Genomic DNA, 20,000 nt, shown 5'->3' with positions numbered 1-20,000 from the left:
ACTGACACTGGAGACTCCTTCACCACATCACACACACACATTACACACACATGTATTAATCAGTGTTTATGTGGAGTGTGTTCTGTACATGTCCGTGTGAAGGAGCTGTTACTATGGAAACGATAAGGTATCAGAGCGAGTCATTAATATAAACCTGAGCTACAGTCAGAGCTGCTGATAGAGAGAATTAATCACCACCTGAACACCAATCAGAGGCCAGAACTGTGTGTGTGTGTGTGTGTGTGTGGTGTTGTAGAAATGATTAAGGCAGTTCATTTGTTTCTCATGATTAAGTCTTGTGTAGAAGTTAATACTCATAGGTTTATTTACTGGAACATTCTAGAACAAACTAAAGGGAGAAGGTGGAACATATGAGCTCTGTTTTGTCAAATATTTACATACTTACATACGCACACAGACATACACGCACACACACACATACACGCACACACACACATACACGCACACACACAGACATACACGCACACACACACATACACGCACACACACAGACATACACGCACACACACACATACACGCACACACAGACATACACGCACACACGCACACACACACACGCACACGCACATACACACCTTTGTAAACAGACGTCAGTGACAGAGTTGAACACACAATTGTTCAGTTACAGTTGCAGTGTTTTTTTTAGGGAAATAACAGAGTAACCTGGTTGCATAAGTATTCACCCCCTAAACTAACCCTCTGTTGAAGCAGCTTTTGATCTGATTTCACCACTCTGTGTTTTTGAGTCTCGGCGTCTCGACTGCAACATTTACATCAGACTGTAAAAGTGTCTCCTGGACACAGCTTCAGGTCTCCACACAGGGGTTTAGTGTGATTCAGGTCTGGACTCTGGCTGATCTTTATTTGGGGTTCATCACAATCACTACAGTGATGAAGGATCTGTTTGCTTTCCTTCTGAAGTTCAGCTGGACTTTGTTTCTCACTGCATATCTTTTCAGGTCAGATCGATATCTCTGTGGGTGTTTGTCCATTTTCTTATTGATTTAAAAAGTAAAACAAAATAAATAAATAAAAAATTCAGTGACGTCACAAACGGTTATTTATTTCCACTTTAGACAAGAGAAATAACACAGAACTCAAAGCCACGTGTGAAGCTTCTACTCAGTAGATTAAGGAGGAGCTTCTGGAGGAACTCATGCAGCACAATTATACCTGGTACATAAACGTGGACAGAAACCACTTTCAAACCTAATAAAATGAGGTTGAGGTTCTGATGATGATGAGCACCTGCTTTCACTGAAGTTGTCCTGAATGACATCATGACGGTGAGAATAAAGAAGACGCAGCAGGAGATACAGAGCTAAAGATTTTGAGATGAAGAACTGGAAAATTCAACGTCAAGCGTCGACAGCAGGAGTCAAAAATCACACACACACACACACACTCAATTTAGTCCTGATTGTAATGATCTGAACACTGCAGTGTAAAACATTAAGTCTGTAATAAACAGTGTGTGTGTGTGTGTGTGTGAGAGCGAGAGATTTACTGCAGTGTTACAGTTCGATATCAGCTGTTGCTATGGAAACAATAACGTATCAGGACATTAATATAAATCTCTGCTGCTGTAATTGAGACGCCTTCTGACCAATCAGAGTCCAGGATTCAGCAGCTCTGTGGTGTAAGATGTGTGTGTGTGTGTGAGAGAGAAAGACAGAAATCACAAGTTGACTGAATATTTTAGAGCTTTATTTACAATTTTAAACAGTTGTAAGGTTTAATATGTACATGTGCACAAACAGAGCTTTGTCCTCTGTCCTCTGTCCTCGTCCGACTCCACCCTGCGCTCCTGTTTAGTCACTTAAATACAGAACCTGCTCTAAACATCACTACTTCAACATGTAAGACTGTTAAGGTGGAAGCTTAGGAGCAGCAGGGGTGTTACTGCTCAGGAGGCGGAGTTTTACTGCTCAGGAGGCGGAGTTTTACTGCTCAGGAGGCGGAGTTTTACTGCTCAGGAGGCGGAGCTTTACTGCTTGGGTTTCAATCACACAGAAAAACTGGGTTTGGCTTCGTCCTACACGCGGGTTGTAGAGAGATTCTTTACTGCGAGTCTCTACAGAAGGCAGAACGGAGGCCGCTGTTGTGTTAGAGCCCTTATCATGGACATGTCTGAAGGAGCGTTTGATGTACGTCACTCGTGAACAAGGCAATCCCATAATTCTGCTCAGAGTGAGAGAAAGACGGAGGAGTGAAGATACGACTTCATTACAGATCATGATTCAGTTCTACAACCGTCATAAAAAGGAGGTTCTCGCTGTAGGATAGAGTCGAGTCACAACATGCCTTTGTGTGAAAGAGGTAGAGTGAAAAGTGAGACGTTGGAGTAAGGGCTTTAAAATCTTGTAGAAAAAAATGGTTCTGTCCTAAATGCAGAAAATGGGCTTAAAGGACCCTTATTGAGGGAAGTCCAGATTTAGGACACAGCCTGTCGAAAAATCTCAAAAAATGTCTGTCCAGGACGACGAACCGTACTGAGTGTGTAAGAGGAGTCCGAGCGGCAGAATCAGGACAGGATCGGTTTTAATCTCAGAGGTTCTGGCTCTGTTCTAAATGCAGAATAAAGGGACCAAAAGTAAAGTGTGCATAAAAACAGGGTGAGCAGCAGAATCAGGACACGACCCACCTGGACCTGTAGAGATAAGGGTCTGTCTTTAATGCAGGATTGACGCAGCCTCTAAAAATAAACGTTGAGGTTTTGTTCTAAACGTAGGTGAAAAGGTTCCCTACTGAGTGTGGGACGGTGTTTAGTGAGCAGCACAAACAGGACGCAGACCGTTTCAATCTCGGAGAAGTTTGTGGTGACAGTTTGTCTTTTTTTACAAGTCCCAGCGAGCACACGCTACCACGACCGAGTGCACGCTACCATGACCGAGCGCACGCTACCACGACTGAGCGCACGCTACCACCACCCACCGAGCGCACGCTACCACGACCGAGCACACGCTACCACGACCGAGTGCACGCTACCACCACCACCGAGCACACGCTACCACGACCGAGCGCACGCTACCACGACCGAGCGCACGCTACCACCACCCACCGAGCGCACGCTACCACGACCGAGCGCACGCTACCACGACCGAGCGCACGCTACCACGACCGAGCGCACGCTACCACGACCGAGCGCACGCTACCACGACCGAGCGCACGCTACCATGACCGAGCGCACGCTACCACGACCGAGCGCACGCTACCACGACCGAGCGCACGCTACCACGACCGAGTGCACGCTACCACGACCGAGCGCACGCTACCACCACTCACCGCGCGCACTCTACCACCCACTGCAGGCTACCACCCACCGCGTGCACGCTACCACCACCCACTGCGCACTATCACCGAGCACAGTCTACCACACTCCTCCTCTGCTCTATAATCCAGCTGTAAGGCAGAGACGGATGGAGTTTAAAAGTTCGGAGTGTAAGAAGGCGGCTCGGCTCACAACGCACGAGAGAAAGGTTTAAAACGTTTCTCCCCTACAGAGGGAGCAGAAACCGTGAGGCACTTAATATGGAGGTTTAGTAAAGGCAGAAGGGAAAGTGAGAGTGAATAAAGCACTAATCTCTCATCATGTACTCGTTAGGTTTAGTTTCTGTTCATTAAACTCTTCTAAATCTTTAAAACACGCAGTTTATAGATCAATTTATTGTTCTGCATTAATCTCTAAATCATCTCCTTCTGCTCTGTTCCTCTAGGTTCTCCATGTGCTTAGACACGTACACACACGCTTAAATCATCTCTTTACACATTTTCACACAATTTTTTAAAAATGTTTTTCTTCCTTTACAAATAAATTAAAAATCCAGCACGTAGGTGAATATCGTACAGTTGTACAGACGGAGGTAAGATCCGGTTCAGTCCCGAACGCAGGGAGGAGCGACAGGAGATCTGAGCAGCAGGATTGGGACACGACCCATCTAGATCCCTCAGAGAACTCTGTGTTCCTGGTTCAGAGCAGGGTATAACGGGTGTAGTAACGGGTGTAAGTGGCAGAAGTGTGCCGGAGGATCAGGACGAGACCCGTGTGGATCTCCTCTCATGGATGTTGGTGAGAACGTCCACCGTGTCCTTCAGCAGTGTGTCCAGGATCCCGTCAGCCAGCTGCATCTTTACCAGCAGCTCGTCTTCATCGTAGTTCACCCACAGAGCCTCTTCTTCATGGAGCTCCTGCACCTGCAACACACACACACACACACACACACACACACGTCATTACTGCTTACTATAGTCCCTCTGTATTTATCTCCGTCTGTCCCTCAGTGTTTATGTATCACTCTGTTCATTTATCCATCTGTCTTCATCTGTCTATTTAATTCACACTATCCATCTATATATATATATATCTCTCTCTCTCTCTCTCTCTCTCTCTCTCATCTCTCCATATGCCTGTGTACAGATCTCTCCATCCTGTTCCCTGTCTCGTGTCTGATCAAGGTGGTTGTGCGTGTGTGTGTGTGTGTGTGTGTGTGTGTGTGTGTGTACCAGGATGTGGTCGACTCTGTCTCTTTTCTTGCGGCCAAACTTCAGCATCTTCTGCCAGTCACTTCTGTGGTTCTGCTCTTTATTCAGACCGAACAGCTTCAGAACCTCACCGGTGACAAACGCCTGCAATTTACACAAAGAAAAAAATCCTTACACACACACACACTGTACACACACACACACACACACACAGTACACACACACACACAGTACACACTCACTGTACACACACACACACTGTACACACACACTGTACACACACACTGTACACACACACAAACACTGTACACACACACAAACACTGTACACACACACAGTACACACACTGTACACACACACACACAGTACACACACACACACTGTACACACTCACTGTACACACACTGTACACACACACAAACACTGTACACACACACAAACACTGTACACACACACACACAAACTGTACACACACACAAACACTGTACACACACTCACTGTACACACACTCACTGTACACACACTCACTGTACACACACACACTGTACACACACACACTGTACACACACACTGTACACACACACACACTGTACACACACACAAACACTGTACACACACACAAACACTGTACACACACACAGTACACACACTGTACACACACACAGTACACACACTGTACACACACACACACTGTACACACACTGTACACACACTGTACACACACACACACTACACACACTGTACACACTACACACACTGTACACACTACACACACACACACTGTACACACACTATACGCACTGTACACACTACACGCACTGTACACACTACACACAGTACTCACACACTGTACACACACACAGTACTCACACACTGTACACACACACACTGTACACACACACTATACGCACTGTACACACTACACACACTGTACACACTACACACACAGTACTCACACACTGTACACACACACACTGTACACACACTATACGCACTGTACACACTACACACACACAGTACTCACACACTGTACACACACACACACTGTACACACACTATACGCACTGTACACACTACACACACAGTACTCACACACTGTACACACACTGTACACACACACTGTACACACACACTGTACACACACACTGTACACACACACACACACTGTACACACACACACACACACTGTACACACACACACACACTGTACACACACACACACACTGTACACACACTGTACACACCTGGACTTTAGTGAGGTCACTGGGGTCGTCGATTCTGTGGATGTATGTAGAATTAACACGCCGTGGTTTGATCCACAGAGGACGATTTGTGTTGGGATCCTCAGCATAGATTTCCTGCATGAGCTCCCATGCCAGGTCAAACACCGCCTACCCCACACACACACACACACACACACACACACACACACACACACACACACACACACTATTAATTCTGCACTAGAAACTGTAATATCTGAACACTGGCTGTGTTCTAATCAGAGCCCTGTTATAAACATGGCACATCACTGACCTGTTTGTAGCTGTGTACACACTCCTCACTGTTCTCATCCCCCAGCAGGGATCCTGAAGCCTGGGGTTTGGGCAACGCTGTCAGACTCTGATTACCACGCTCCATCCCGCAGCTTGTCCAGATCTCCAGCAGGGCGGCGCCCACCAGCTTCTCCACCTCGCCGGCTTTGTGAGGGACCAACATAGCGGTGGTCGCTGCCTCCTCCTGCTGCCTGATGAGTGGGAGTTTCGCTGTAGACGTGGACGTGAGCTCTTCCTGTCGGAGTTTGTTCTTGTGCTGAGCATGTTTGCGAGAGCTGAGGCCGAAGTCCTCATCGAACCAGTCCGGCTCATCGCCGAGCACGTGTAGGAACTCACGGTTCAGCTCCAGCTCCTCTAAGCGCTGGACCAGCTCCTCCTGACCCAACACTGGGCTCTCCTGAACACATAACACCACTTATTCATCACAACTCAGAGCTGAGGATTAAACATTTAAATTAAATCCATATAAATGAATCAAAGGAACTTGTGTCATTATAGCACTTATTAAAATATGAATAAAATATAATGAATACAAATATAATAATGCTTCATTAAAGTAGAGGATGGAAACAATAAAAAAAAATAATTATAATGCGAATATTATTGGACTGATTTAAATATAATATTGAATATTTAAACTCTAAAGTGAAGCCTCTCCTACGGTCTCTTCTCCTAAACTCAGGCTTGTGTAACGTTTACAAAAAGGGACAAACTGATAAAACTGTTTAACTTCAGGCTGAACTTCGCTCCTCAGGACCCGGTCATTACGTTTCGTATCACAATAAACAGCTAAACTTTATCCTGGTTAGGAAGCAAAAATATGTTGATTTAAAGGAACGAAAGTAGCTGAAGAATGGTTGTGTCTTCGTTGGTGATCGTATGGGTTTCTTCTCCTGATCCACTTCACATTAAAGGTGGGGTCTCCGTTGTTGGAGAAATGCTTCAGAAAACTGAGTCGGGACGACAAACTAAACAAATACAAAACAAACGTGTAGCCAATGAGCTGAAAGGGGCGGGGCTTGTCGATATGGGCGGAGAGAGTGTTCAGTGCGCATGTGTGACATTAGCAGAAAGTGGTTTTAACATTGACATGGAGGATAAAAACAAAGAAATAAAGTGAAGAAAGGCTTACGATAAGGTAAGAAGTAGGACGTGTTAATATAGGATCAGCTTTCCAGCGCTGGAGAGAACTGAAGGAGCAGGAAGTTGGTCACATATTCACAGATTGGAGTTTCCTGAGTCAATAACTCCTGAGCTAAACACTGTTACTACACAAATAACACCTCTTTTCTATCGTAGTAATGTAGAGACGCAGCTACAACCGTGTTTTGTGTAGTAACAGTGTTTAGCTCAGGAGTTATTGACTCGGGAAACTCCAATCTGTGAATATGTGACCAACTTTACTTAAGACGCCGAGGCGCTTTTTTCCTTCTCGATAGGTGAGTAACGTTGGTTTTGTTTTGTTACACAGAACTAATATATGTCTTTGTCCTTTACATGATTATGCTTGTGTGTCATTTTTGCTTGTTTGTTTGTTTATCTACAATCGTATTGTTCTTCCCTTCAGCTATGATAAACACACATTTCTTTCTGTTAGTCGCCTGGGTTACGTATGTATGTGTGGGCGGAGCTATCGATACAGGGGCGGGACTTATTTGGGTTGGGGCGTGTTTGTTTTGGTGATTTTATATGTCAACATTGGCTTTCAAACAACGGTGACCGCACCTTTAATGTTACTGTGGCTGAATCTTAATTCACTCTTCTTTCAACTTTTCCCTTCAGGGGTCTCCACAGTGAATCATCTCTCTCCACCTCTCCCTATCTTCTGCATCCTCAACACTTTCACCCACAAGCTTCATATCCTCATTAATTACATCCATATACCTCCTCTTTGCCTCCTGCCTGGCAGCTCCATGTCCAACATTCTCCTACCAATAAACTCACTCTCCCTCCTCTGAACACGTCCAAGCCATCTTAATCTGTCCTCCCTAACTTTGTCCCCAAAACATCCAACATGAGCTGTCCCTCTGATGTATTCGTTCCTAATCCTGTCCAATCTTGTCACTCCCAAAGAGAACCAATCTTAATTCACTCCATCACTGACAATATCACGGTCATGTGACTAAAATCATGAGCTACATAACTACTGATCAAAGACAACATCAAAAACACACATGCACACACACACACACACACCTCGCACCCCCCACCTTTAGTTAAAACACCAACCTGAAGGGAATTCTAGCTGTTGATGAGCGAAACATAAGACCCTAATTTACACTTTAATAAACACCGGTCTAAGATTTGTTATAATTAATAATGTAGTGATTAGAGATGCTCCGATCGATCGGCCGAAGATCGTATCGGCCGATAATCACATTTTATGACTCGATCGGTATTCGTTAAACTTGGCCGATCTTAGGAACCGATCGCAATTGACGACGTCAATGCGTGAGGACGTAGACGATGAGTGGGGACGTAAATGTTTTGGCGCCACAGTCATGTCATCGCCGGTGTGGAATTACTATGACGTTTCGAGAACGTCACACCAGAGAGCAAGAAAGCTATTATTAGGAAATAACCGCAAAGATAATGGAATTTATATGCATTGACCACCAGCCTCCGTCAGTCACAGATGACATTGGATTTAAACGCCTAATTGCACATGTTGAACCACGATATAAACTGCCTATAAAGAGTTATATCAAATCGTCTACAGCCACATAAACAGTCTACTTCACGAAAATGTGACCGTGGTGAGTTTAACTACTGACATTTGGAGCTCTAGTGTATCCCCTATGTCCATGTTAAGTTTGACAGCGCAGTGGATTACCGAAGACTTTGAAAAGAGGCAAGTGATTCTCCACTCCCAGGAATTTCCTGGCTTCCTCCTTTTACTTTAAAAATATAACAAAAAATATAACAAAGGCAACATTTATAGTAACCGATCTTGCAACATGTCTTTATCTGAAAAAAAGTTAAGGTTGATTAGAGAGTTTACATATCGGTATCGGTGGCAAAAATCCTGATCGGCGCATCCCTAGTAGTGATCCAATACAATGAGAAGCTGTGATTGGCTAGTGTTGCTGTGATTGACAGGTAAGGGGAGAGTAAGCCACACCCACACAGACATGACGTCCTGTCTTGCTCCCGAGACTCCGGCATCATCTGTTGTCTGATTTTATTTCCTCCTGTAAACCTACACCATGTGACATTTTCCCCAAATTTTAGCACAGTTTAGCAGAAGAACCTCGTAAACAGTCGCCATGGCAACTGAAATGACCTCGGTATCATCTTGGTATCTGGTCTGAACCAGTACTCGGAGTTGTGATATCGGTTTATTCCTTATTACAATAAAAACAGAAGAACATAAAACACCTACCAATCGGTTGCAGAGCTCAGGAGAAGACGCTTCTTCTTCGTCCTTGTCAAAGACAATGTGGAAACTTTCCTTGTTCGTCTGGCTGATGGACGAAGTTCTGAGCTGAGACATGTTGTTCCCACGGAGTTCTTCATCCTCACCAAGGAAGACAAGTTGATTAGCAGCTGAGATTTTCTGCTCCTTTGCTTTCTTGATCTTCTGAAACTGTTGCAGGGCATCGCTCATGAAGCGTTCCATAAGCGTATCAGCCAGAGTCACGAGGGGTTTGCTCTCCGTAACGGCCGAGCCGTCCACGCCGTCCTCCGTCGTCTTCTCAGGAGGAACTTCTAAAGGTTTCTGAAGGTCCTCTGTCGAAGTAGACGTCTTACCACAGATTAGCAGGTCCAGAATGTCTGGTGTTTGATCCTCCTGAACCTCCTCGACTTTAGAGACATCTTTAAATTCAAGGACAACGTCTCCAAACCTCTCGAGTGACACAGAATGATTTCCTCCGTTAAGATCCTCGAAGATCTCACCATCGACAGAAGCGTGGTCAATCTTCAAGTCTTCTGTAATGCAAGAAGGCTTCAAATCAATATTGCAGTGTTTCTCAGAAGGTTCCCTCATCTCAGAAGGTGGACCTGGATCTGCTTTTTTATTCTGAAGCGTGCCGTCGGTCTTGTCCGTCTTCTCCGCTTCGTTTGACGGATCATCAAACGAGGAATCTTCCTCCTCTGAGGTTCTGGTACGACCTTCAAACATCTCAGGTAAATGAGAGATCTTATCAGGAGGAGCAAATATCCCGTGTTTCTCTTTGCACTGGAAGTAAATGATGTCATCGTAGGTGCCGTTGTTGCTTCCTTCGGATACATCCAGCTCCACTCCGGCCCAGAATCCGTTTGCAAACCCGGTGGGTCCCTTGAACCTCAGAGTTCCTGGCTGAACGTTGCTCACCAGAACTCGATCACCAATCGCATAATCGGCCATTTCATCCTCCAGAGTCTTTAGAGTGCTGAGAACATCGACACTTTCTTTCGTATACTGTCCCAGGAAGTCGAGATCCAAAGGTCGTTCCTGCTCGAAGGTACCGCTAGCGTTCCCTGACTTGAGGCTGATCTCCTCCTCGATCTCCTCCTCACTGCTGAAGGAGAATTTGTACGATTCCTCTTCTGGATCTTCAGAAGATGGCGAGTGAGGTCGAGTTTGCTCCTGAATCGCTGATTCGAAATCATCTTTGTAGTTGTCGACTGTCGACGACGGAGTGGGTTTGTGTTCGGAGTCTTCGGAGACCTCTAAGGATGAAGGAATCTCTGGACGTTTGGGTTCTTCTGGTTCTGGTTCAGCTACGATTAAGGAAGTGGATTTATTATCTTCAGAATTGTTCACATGCTCTTGTTCTTCTTCTTCTTCTTCGTGGATGACTTTTACAGCGAAGGCAATTTCCGTTTCGTTGTTGGAGAAATCCTCGTGTGTGTCCTGGATCTTCAGATCCAGCACCTGATACGAGTGTTCTGACGGAGACAAACGTGACCTCTGAGATTCCAGCTCCTCGATGAGCTCTGACCTCGGACCGGAGGCTGCGCTCTGATTGGCAGAGGCGTGGGTGGGGCTTTCAGGTGGCGTCTGCTCATCCTGCTGGGTTTCAGGAGGACTCAGACGGTTGGGGCTTCCCAACACCGGGGTCGGGGTCACAGTGGGAGGATCTTCATCTGATGAAGGAAAGTTCACATTGTATCTTAGATAGACAGAACAACTGGAAATGATGAAGATGGGTGCAAACACAATTACATCCTAAACTACATACTATTATACTAAATGTTACTATGGCAACCAATGCAACGTGCATGCTGTTATTTAGCCTTATATGAGGTCGTTCGTCGGTCCCTTTGAATTTGTCGACAGCTTTATATCTATTTTGCATGGAGACGACGACAGTGTGTCTTTACGCACCACTCAGCTCCGGAGTCTCTGTGTGTGTCCTGTCTGATTTCTCTGACTCGGACTCGTGGCTTTTTCCTGTGAAACTCTTCTCGGTTTCAGACCTGTATAGAGGATGAAGAAGAAGAAGATGATGATGATGAAGAGAAGAAGGATTCAGATGACTGAGAGGATTACCATAGAGTAAGATGGTGTCAGACCTGTCCGAGGTGGAGGTTTCTGTTCCGGACTTATGTGAGCCTGATGTTGGAGTTTTGATCTGCGGTTTAGTCGAAGTGGCAGCATCTGATTTACTCAGCTCAGCTTTTGTCTTCTGAATGAAGTTGTTGTAGGACTGTGGACAAAGAGATGAGCAGAAGATTCAGTATCATACCATCATACATGTGTGTGTGTGTGTGTGTGTGTGTGTGTGTGTGTGTGTGTACCTCCAACTGTTTGATCAGACTGGCCTCCTGAGCTTTCAGTCGCTCTTTGTGTCTCAGTCTCTGCTCCTTCTTTAGACGCTGCACTTCAGCTTTACGCCGACGAAGCTCCGCCCTCAGAGCCAAGACACGCCCCTCAATGTCACTCTGATCCGATGCTGCCTCTGTAGGGGACAAGAGCAAGAAATTAGCTATTAGTTATAAAACAAACTCAGCTTCTGGTGTTGGATGTAGTGTTTTACAGCTGAAGAGTGTGTGTGTGTGTGTGTGTGTGTGTGTGTGTGTGTGTGTGTGTGTGTGTGTGTGTGTGACTGACCAGATGTTGGGGCTGAGGACGGGAGGTCTCGCTTCCTGGTGTTGCTGTGTGAAGTCACTTTACTGCTGGAACTTTCAGGAACCAGGGGAGACTGTTACACACACACACGTACACGCACACGTACACACACACGTACACACACACGTACACACACACGTACACACACACGTACACACACACGTACACACACACGTACACACACACGTACACACACACACACACACACACACACACACAGAATTAACATCACTGTGTATAATGTTGTATTCAATATCCTTGATCCGAGTCTGTCTGTCTGCTACATCTCTGTGTAAATCCATCTGTTCCTCTTCCTGTCTGTCTCACCGCCCGAGACTCCACCCACCTGTCTGTCTCACCGCCCAAGACTCCACCCATCCGTCTGTCTCACCGCCCGAGACTCCACCCTCCTGTCTCTCACCGCCCGAGACTCCACCCACCTGTCTTTCTCACTGCCCGAGACTCCACCCATCCGTCTGTCTCACCGCCCGAGACTCCACCCACCTGTGTCTCACCGCACAAGACACCACCCACCCGTCTGTCTCACCGCCCGAGGCTCCACCCACCTGTCTGTCTCACTGCCTTTGCTCTAGACTATTTCTCTCTCTCACTGCATCTGTGTGTCTCTGCATGCGACTGTCCATTTGTCCATCTATTTTCTAAACCACCTCTCTGTTTGATTACTATATAAGTACTGCAGAGTGTGTGTGTGTGTGTGTGTGTGTGTGTGTGTGTGTGTGTCTCACCTCATGGCTGTGTGTGTTCTCACACTCCTGTACTGTGTGTATGCTGGAGATGGACAGCACAGATGACGAGTCACCCTCACTTCGCACCTCTGGGAAGGGAAAACAAGCCCATAATTAGTGCACCAGCAATGATTATTGTACTAGTACATTCAGGATACGACCCAGACAGAGGTTCTGTTGTCAAGGTAACAAAAAACCTAACAGGAAGTGGACTATTGTGGTACACTATCGAGGGAGGTTTGATAAGTGCACATTTCAGGCACTATAAATACCGTGTTATTTCTGTCCGTCTGTGTCTCTGCATCTACCTGTGTGTATGAAACTGAACCCAAACTACACACAGTCTCCTTCTATCTGTCTGTCTGTCCATCCATCAGTGTCTCTCTCCCTCTCCATGTCTTCTTTGTAATCTCTTTCTCTGTACTTTGCTAAAGGACCTTCGCTCCACCCAACATTTCCTGTCTCCATTCCGGTATCTTTCTCTTTTTCCTTATCTCTCCATCTCTTTAGTCATTAGTCTATTCCTCTGTCACTCACCTTGCCCTGTCTTCTTCTTCTCCTCCTGTCTGTCTCTCTGCAGCTCATCTGTGCTGTGTTTCTGCTGTGCGTGTCTGTCTGACGTCGCCTGCCCCTTCCACTGGGGCTCCGCCCCGTCTGCGCGTCTCAGCTCCGCCTCCACCTGCTGACGCCAATGTACCAATCGCAGCTCACGCTGAGTAAGAAATCTGAATGAGAACGACAGAGAGAGAAGTCAGAGACAGACACAGATGGAAAGAAAAACATGGTTAAGAAATGATCGTTGTCCTTAGCAAAGCAAAAAGCCCAAACACGCAATCACACACACCAAACCATGTACAATCCTCATCAGTGCACTAGAAAGTGTACCGGCATCGCATCTTCATCATCATCATCATCATCAACAACAACCTAGGAGTTTGTAAATTCCATCTTCCTCCTTAATAATGGTCTCTTCATTTATTGGGATTCTTGTCGCTTTAAGGAACTCCCAACTACTCAAGTCTACACACACACACACACACACACACACACACAGGCAGGCATGCACACACACACACACACACACCCTGGCCTTTATTATTATTAGTGTCTTTTTTTGCTTTGTACACACAGCATGCTCCACGGCAGAGTGCTGTACTGTACCTGACTAACTGACTGTAGATAACGAGGAAGTGAGGATGGAGTTTAGAGAGACAGACACGCAAAGACGCCCAGCGGAGGGCACTAAACATGGAGAAGAGGCACTGCACGGCAGAGCTGCTGCTAAAAATACAAAAAAAAATACACAACACACACAAAGGCAAACAAATAAGAAAAAAAGGAGATAGAGATGAATGGAAAAGAGAGAGAGAGAGAGAGAGAGAGAGTGCATCACATCCTGTAACAAAAGAACCTTGTCCTCAGACCAGCACTGTAATCTTCTGCCTAACACACCGACAGACCATAAACAACACCTTTAAAGTAAAGAAACACTAAGGAATCATGTATGCTTGTTGATTCTTTTAAATCAATTTGCTGTTCACATTTATGCATGATTAATAAATCTAAAAGCTGAAATGTGTGTGTGTGTGTGTGTGTGTGTGTGTGTGTGTGTGTGTGCGCAGAGCTGGAAATGTTTAATTCGTTGCTCAGACATACAAAAGTTGGGAAAAGTTAAGATTTATTTTTGGCGATGGAGTTGGTTCAGAAACGACTCTGAGTCGAATCGTTTTGTTCTTAAAGCTGACTCAGAAGCAGACCGAAAGCACATCTCTTAGACGCACTCGGGCCGAGTGTGATGTGTGTTCTGCCCTAACTAAAGAACCAGACCAAGGCAGAACACACACCAGAGTTCTCTGAACACTGTGTGGAAGATTGGAACGGTTTAACAGTGTGGTGATGATTAGGACACTGAATGAGGTGTGTAAGCACAGGAAACAGTTACAGTGACAACAGTGACAAGTGTGTGTGTGTGTGTGTGTTACCTCTCATCTGTGTGATAGTTCATCTTCTTCAGCTTCTTCATTATGCTGCTGGTCTCGCTCCCCGACACAGATAAAGAGGAGGGGCTACGAAACTCCACATCCAGCTCGGTGGGAGGGGCCAAATTCCTGCTCGCATTTGACACGGGTGACCTCTGAAAGTACAGAACAGCAGAACAGTATACTTCACAAGCAGTAGCTTAGGGAGCGTGTGTGTGTGTGTGTGTGTGTGTGTGAGAGATCTGTACGTTGTGTAGTGAAGTGTGTAGTAGAGCGTGTGTGTGTGTGTGTGTGTGTGTGTGTGAGAGAGATCTGTACGTTGTGTAGTGAAGTGTGTAGTAGAGCGTGTGTGTGTGTGAGAGATCTGTACGTTGTGTAGTGAAGTGTGTCGTAGAGCGTGTGTGTGTGTGTGTGTGTGAGAGATCTGTACGTTGTGTAGTGAAGTGTGTAGTAGAGCGTGTGTGTGTGTGTGTGTGTGTGTGTGTGAGAGAGATCTGTACGTTGTGTAGTGAAGTGTGTAGTAGAGCGTGTGTGTGTGTGTGTGTGTGAGAGATCTGTACGTTGTGTAGTGAAGTGTGTAGTAGAGCGTGTGTGTGTGTGTGTGTGAGAGATCTGTACGTTGTGTAGTGAAGTATGTAGTAGAGCGTGTGCTGAGACCTGGTTTGTATCTCCAGCGTTCCTGAGTTTCTCCCTCAGTTTCAGTGTTGTGTGTTGGATCCTCTCAATCTCCTCTTGTTGTTTCAGCAACAGTTTCCTCTCCCTTCGTGCCGCACGGTTCGCTTCCTGCAGCCTCCTTATTTCCGCCTACACACACACACACACACACACACACACACACACAGCTGTGTTACTGTGTATACTGGTGTAACAGAGCTGTAACAGGACGATGTTGAGTTATTCACCTGCTCCTGTTGTAGTTTCAGCAGCAGGCCTCGCTGTTTTTTGCGAATCGGAGGCATTTTATCATCCTCTCCCTTGTCACGCAGACGCCTGGAGAAGGACGGTGAGAGTGAGACAGATACAGAGGAATGTACATCACAAACTTTACATGGCTTTGCAAAATCAAACACACTGCTGAGGAATTATGGGAATGTAGCGCCATGGATCACATGAACTACTGAGGCTGTGGAGGAGGCTGAACGTAGCTCATCAGTTAATGGTGTGGGTGGAGCTTTGGGCATCACTGGGGTTATATTAGCTAGATGAGTAGACAGCGAAGTGTCTTTTATAAAATGTAAATCCTATATATCAGGGTGGAGTATAGGGGATTTGGGCGGAGCTATGTTGATGTAGGGGGTGTGGGGGAAACTTTGACGCTGTGTATATGGGCGGGGCTTCGGTGAATGTGGGAGGTGTTTCCTGCCTCTTTTGAAGCTCGAGCCAGTCAAGTTCAGCTCGGGTTTTTTCCTTCAGTGCTCGATGTCGGAGGCGCAGGAGGGAGCTCTGATGCTGAGAGCGAACTTCCTCTTCCTGCATGCACTGCTTCACCATCGCCATGGTGAACTCTGAGAAACTGTACTGATCCGCAGAGAACACTGGGACACTGCCGTCCTGCAGGACACGAGACAGAAAGAAATAAAGTCTGGGATATTGTACATATTACGTCACGTTTTGCCGCAGTGTGTGTGTGTGTGTGTGTGTGTGTGTGTGCGCGAGTGTGTGTGTGTCATGTACCTTGGTAGATGATTTGTCAGCGTGAGGTTCCTCGTCCGATTGCCGTTTTCTCTCCACGGATCCCCTCCAGTGAGATTCTGACGGAAGCACGGAACGAAACGACTTCTCCAACTCGTCCTCCGTCACAGACTCGTCAAACTTCGAAGAATAATTTATTGAGGCGCTGTCTGCTGATTGGACAGAGGGGCAATAGATGACAGGAAGTAATCCAAGAGCCTAATAACAACCCTAACGACTAAAACTCGCTCCAGTCTGTCTCACTAAAGACCTCTCACCTCCGTCGGTTTGCAGGCAATCGTCAGCGACAGTGTTCACTTCCTCTTCCACCGAGCTGCTCCTGTCCATGCTGCCTCCTTCACCCTGTCTCACACTGCTGAGAGACAGACAGGTTGTGTTAAAGACGACTGTGACCAGTCTGCGGTGTTGAGTGGAGTAAGCGCCACCCACAGTAATCCCTGCTTCTAATAAAACTGGTCCTCATGAAGATGACACTCTGACAAACCATCTAACACGTGTGGTGTAACGATATTCAAATGTTTACATCCCTGTTAAAAACAAGGAAGTGCAAAGAGCCAATCAGATGGCAGACATGAAGATCCTGAAGCTCATGGACAGAAAAGTGGACAAAAGATATTAGCTGTTCTCTGGGCTGGACTACCTGGATGGAGGTGTGTGTGTGTGTGTGTGTGTGTGTGTGTATTACCTGACAGTATGCATCCTGAAGGACTCAGACTCGGCCAGGCTGCTCTGTGGAGTGTCTGCTGTTGGCGTTTTCTCTGCAGAGACTTCACTCCTACTACTGAGACACACACACAAACACACACACACAAACACACACACACACACAAACACACACACACAGAATGTACTGAAGTACAGCATACAATAAACATACTTTACCAGTATGAATGAATGTAACATCACTAGCATAAAGTAACTCACATAAGCCAGAAAAGACACTGGTTTCTGATTGGTTACCTGTCCATTTGTGGGTGTGGCTGCCTCACAGGTGTGACAGTGGGAAGCATTTGAGAACGAGTCATCTCGGTCATCTAACACACACACACACACACACACACACACACACACACACACACATTTTAGGTGATAAAACTGTTTCAGATTTATCTGTAATTGTTTAACAATTTAGAAAAAAGATTTCACAAAATATCAAGATGTGCTTTACTGTGATGCACCACTTTGTGTAGTACTGTGACATGTTGTGTAGTACTGTGACGTGTTGTGTAGTACTGTGACGTGTTGTGTAGTACTGTGACATGTGTGTAGTACTGTGACGTTTTGTGTAGTACTGTGACGTGTTGTGTAGTACTGTGACATGTTGTGTAGTACTGTGACATGTTGTGTGTAGTACTGTGACATGTTGTGTAGTACTGTGACATGTTGTGTAGTACTGTGACATGTTGTGTAGTACTGTGACATGTTGTGTAGTACTGTGACATGTTGTGTAGTACTGTGACATGTTGTGTAGTACTGTGACATGTTGTGTGTAGTACTGTGACATGTTGTGTGTAGTACTGTGACATGTTGTGTGTAGTACTGTGACATGTTGTGTAGTACTGTGACATGTTGTGTAGTACTGTGACATGTTGTGTAGTACTGTGACATGTGTGTAGTACTGTGACATGTTGTGTGTAGTACTGTGACATCTTGTGTGTAGTACTGTGACATGTGTGTAGTACTGTGACATGTTGTGTGTAGTACTGTGACATGTGTGTAGTACTGTGACATGTTGTGTGTAGTACTGTGACATGTTGTGTGTAGTACTGTGAAATGTGTGTAGTACTGTGAAATGTGTGTAGTACTGTGACGTGTAGTACTGTGACATGTAGTACTGTGACATGTGTGTAGTACTGTGACATGTGTGTAGTACTGTGACATGTGTGTAGTACTGTGACATGTTGTGTAGTACTGTGACATGTGTACTATTGTGACATGTGTGTAGTACTGTGACATGTGTAGTACTGTGACATGTTGTCTAGTACTGTGACATGTTGTGTAGTACTGTGACATGTGTAGTACTGTGACATGTTGTCTAGTACTGTGACATGTTGTGTAGTACTGTGACGTGTACTATTGTGACATGTGTGTAGTACTGTGACATGTTGTGTAGTATTGTGACGTGTACTATTGTGACATGTGTGTAGTACTGTGACATGTTGTGTAGTACTGTAACATGTTGTGTAGTACTGTGACATGTGTGTAGTACTGTGACATGTGTGTAGTACTGTGACATGTGTGTAGTACTGTGACATGTGTGTAGTACTGACATGTTGTGTAGTACTGTGACATGTTGTGTAGTATTGTGACGTGTACTATTGTGACATGTGTGTAGTACTGTGACATGTGTAGTATTGTGACGTGTACTATTGTGACATGTGTGTAGTACTGTGACATGTTGTGTAGTACTGTAACATGTTGTGTAGTACTGTGACATGTGTGTAGTACTGTGACATGTTGTGTAGTACTGTGACGTGTTGTGTAGTACTGTGACATGTTGTGTAGTACTGTGACATGTTGTGTAGTACTGTGACGTGTACTATTGTGACATGTGTGTAGTACTGTGACGTGTTGTGTAGTACTGTGACGTGTTGTGTAGTACTGTGACGTGTTGTGTAGTACTGTGACGTGTTGTGTAGTACTGTGACATGTTGTGTAGTACTGTGACATGTTGTGTAGTACTGTGACATGTTGTGTAGTACTGTGACGTGTACTATTGTGACATACGTGTACTATTGTGACATGTGTGTAGTACTGTGACGTGTTGTGTAGTACTGTGACGTGTTGTGTAGTACTGTGACGTGTACTATTGTGACATACGTGTACTATTGTGACATGTGTGTAGTACTGTGACGTGTTGTGTAGTACTGTGACGTGTTGTGTAGTACTGTGACGTGTTGTGTAGTACTGTGACGTGTTGTGTAGTACTGTGACATGTTGTGTGTTGTACTGTGACATGTTGTGTAGTACTGTGACATGTTGTGTAGTACTGTGACATGTTGTGTAGTACTGTGACGTGTACTATTGTGACATGTGTGTAGTACTGTGACATGTTGTGTAGTACTGTAACATGTTGTGTAGTACTGTGACGTGTGTAGTACTGTGACATGTTGTGTAGTACTGTGACATGTTGTGTAGTACTGTGACGTTTTGTGTAGTACTGTGACATGTTGTGTAGTACTGTGACATGTTGTGTAGTATTGTGACATGTTGTGTAGTATTGTGACATGTTGTGTAGTATTGTGACATGTTGTGTAGTATTGTGACATGTTGTGTAGTATTGTGACGTGTTGTGTAATATTGTGACGTGTTGTGTAGTACTGTGACGTGTTGTGTAGTACTGTGACATGTTGTGTAGTATTGTGACATGTTGTGTAGTATTGTGACATGTTGTGTAGTATTGTGACATGTTGTGTAGTACTGTGACATGTTGTGTAGTATTGTGACATGTTGTGTAGTACTGTGACAT

At 45.4% G+C, this 20,000-nt stretch overlaps 1 protein-coding gene across 10 annotated transcripts in view; it reads right to left on the bottom strand.

Annotated features, from left to right (window-relative positions):
- Positions 1-1,706: 1,706 nt before the first annotated feature.
- cep350 (centrosomal protein 350) overlaps positions 1,707-20,000 on the bottom strand; it is a 29,809-nt gene continuing 11,515 nt past the window's right edge. For 5 of the 10 annotated variants that reach the window (XM_060881958.1, XM_060881967.1, XM_060881968.1 and 2 more), the window contains exons 20-38: positions 17,492-17,565; positions 17,217-17,312; positions 16,789-16,886; positions 16,514-16,683; positions 16,203-16,390; positions 15,742-15,829; positions 15,497-15,643; positions 14,843-14,994; positions 13,398-13,585; positions 12,861-12,949; positions 12,097-12,187; positions 11,784-11,944; positions 11,559-11,692; positions 11,371-11,462; positions 9,442-11,129; positions 6,040-6,456; positions 5,748-5,894; positions 4,525-4,647; positions 1,707-4,215 (exon numbers count right to left, since the gene is read on the bottom strand). In XM_060881958.1, the coding sequence (XP_060737941.1) occupies positions 4,051-4,215; positions 4,525-4,647; positions 5,748-5,894; positions 6,040-6,456; positions 9,442-11,129; positions 11,371-11,462; positions 11,559-11,692; positions 11,784-11,944; positions 12,097-12,187; positions 12,861-12,949; positions 13,398-13,585; positions 14,843-14,994; positions 15,497-15,643; positions 15,742-15,829; positions 16,203-16,390; positions 16,514-16,683; positions 16,789-16,886; positions 17,217-17,312; positions 17,492-17,565 (4,308 nt within the window). In that variant the 3' untranslated portion in view covers positions 1,707-4,050. The remainder of the gene's footprint in view (positions 4,216-4,524; positions 4,648-5,747; positions 5,895-6,039; positions 6,457-9,441; positions 11,130-11,370; positions 11,463-11,558; positions 11,693-11,783; positions 11,945-12,096; positions 12,188-12,860; positions 12,950-13,397; positions 13,586-14,842; positions 14,995-15,496; positions 15,644-15,741; positions 15,830-16,202; positions 16,391-16,513; positions 16,684-16,788; positions 16,887-17,216; positions 17,313-17,491; positions 17,566-20,000) is intronic. The other 5 variants (XM_060881963.1, XM_060881962.1, XM_060881965.1 and 2 more) reach the window with 5 other exon arrangements.

Source organism: Tachysurus vachellii, chromosome 11 (genome assembly GCF_030014155.1).
Source record: "Tachysurus vachellii isolate PV-2020 chromosome 11, HZAU_Pvac_v1, whole genome shotgun sequence".
Taxonomy (NCBI): Eukaryota; Metazoa; Chordata; class Actinopteri; order Siluriformes; family Bagridae; genus Tachysurus; species Tachysurus vachellii.
The sequence above is the reverse complement of the archived record's forward strand: the minus strand, read 5'-3'. Positions and strand labels throughout refer to the sequence as shown.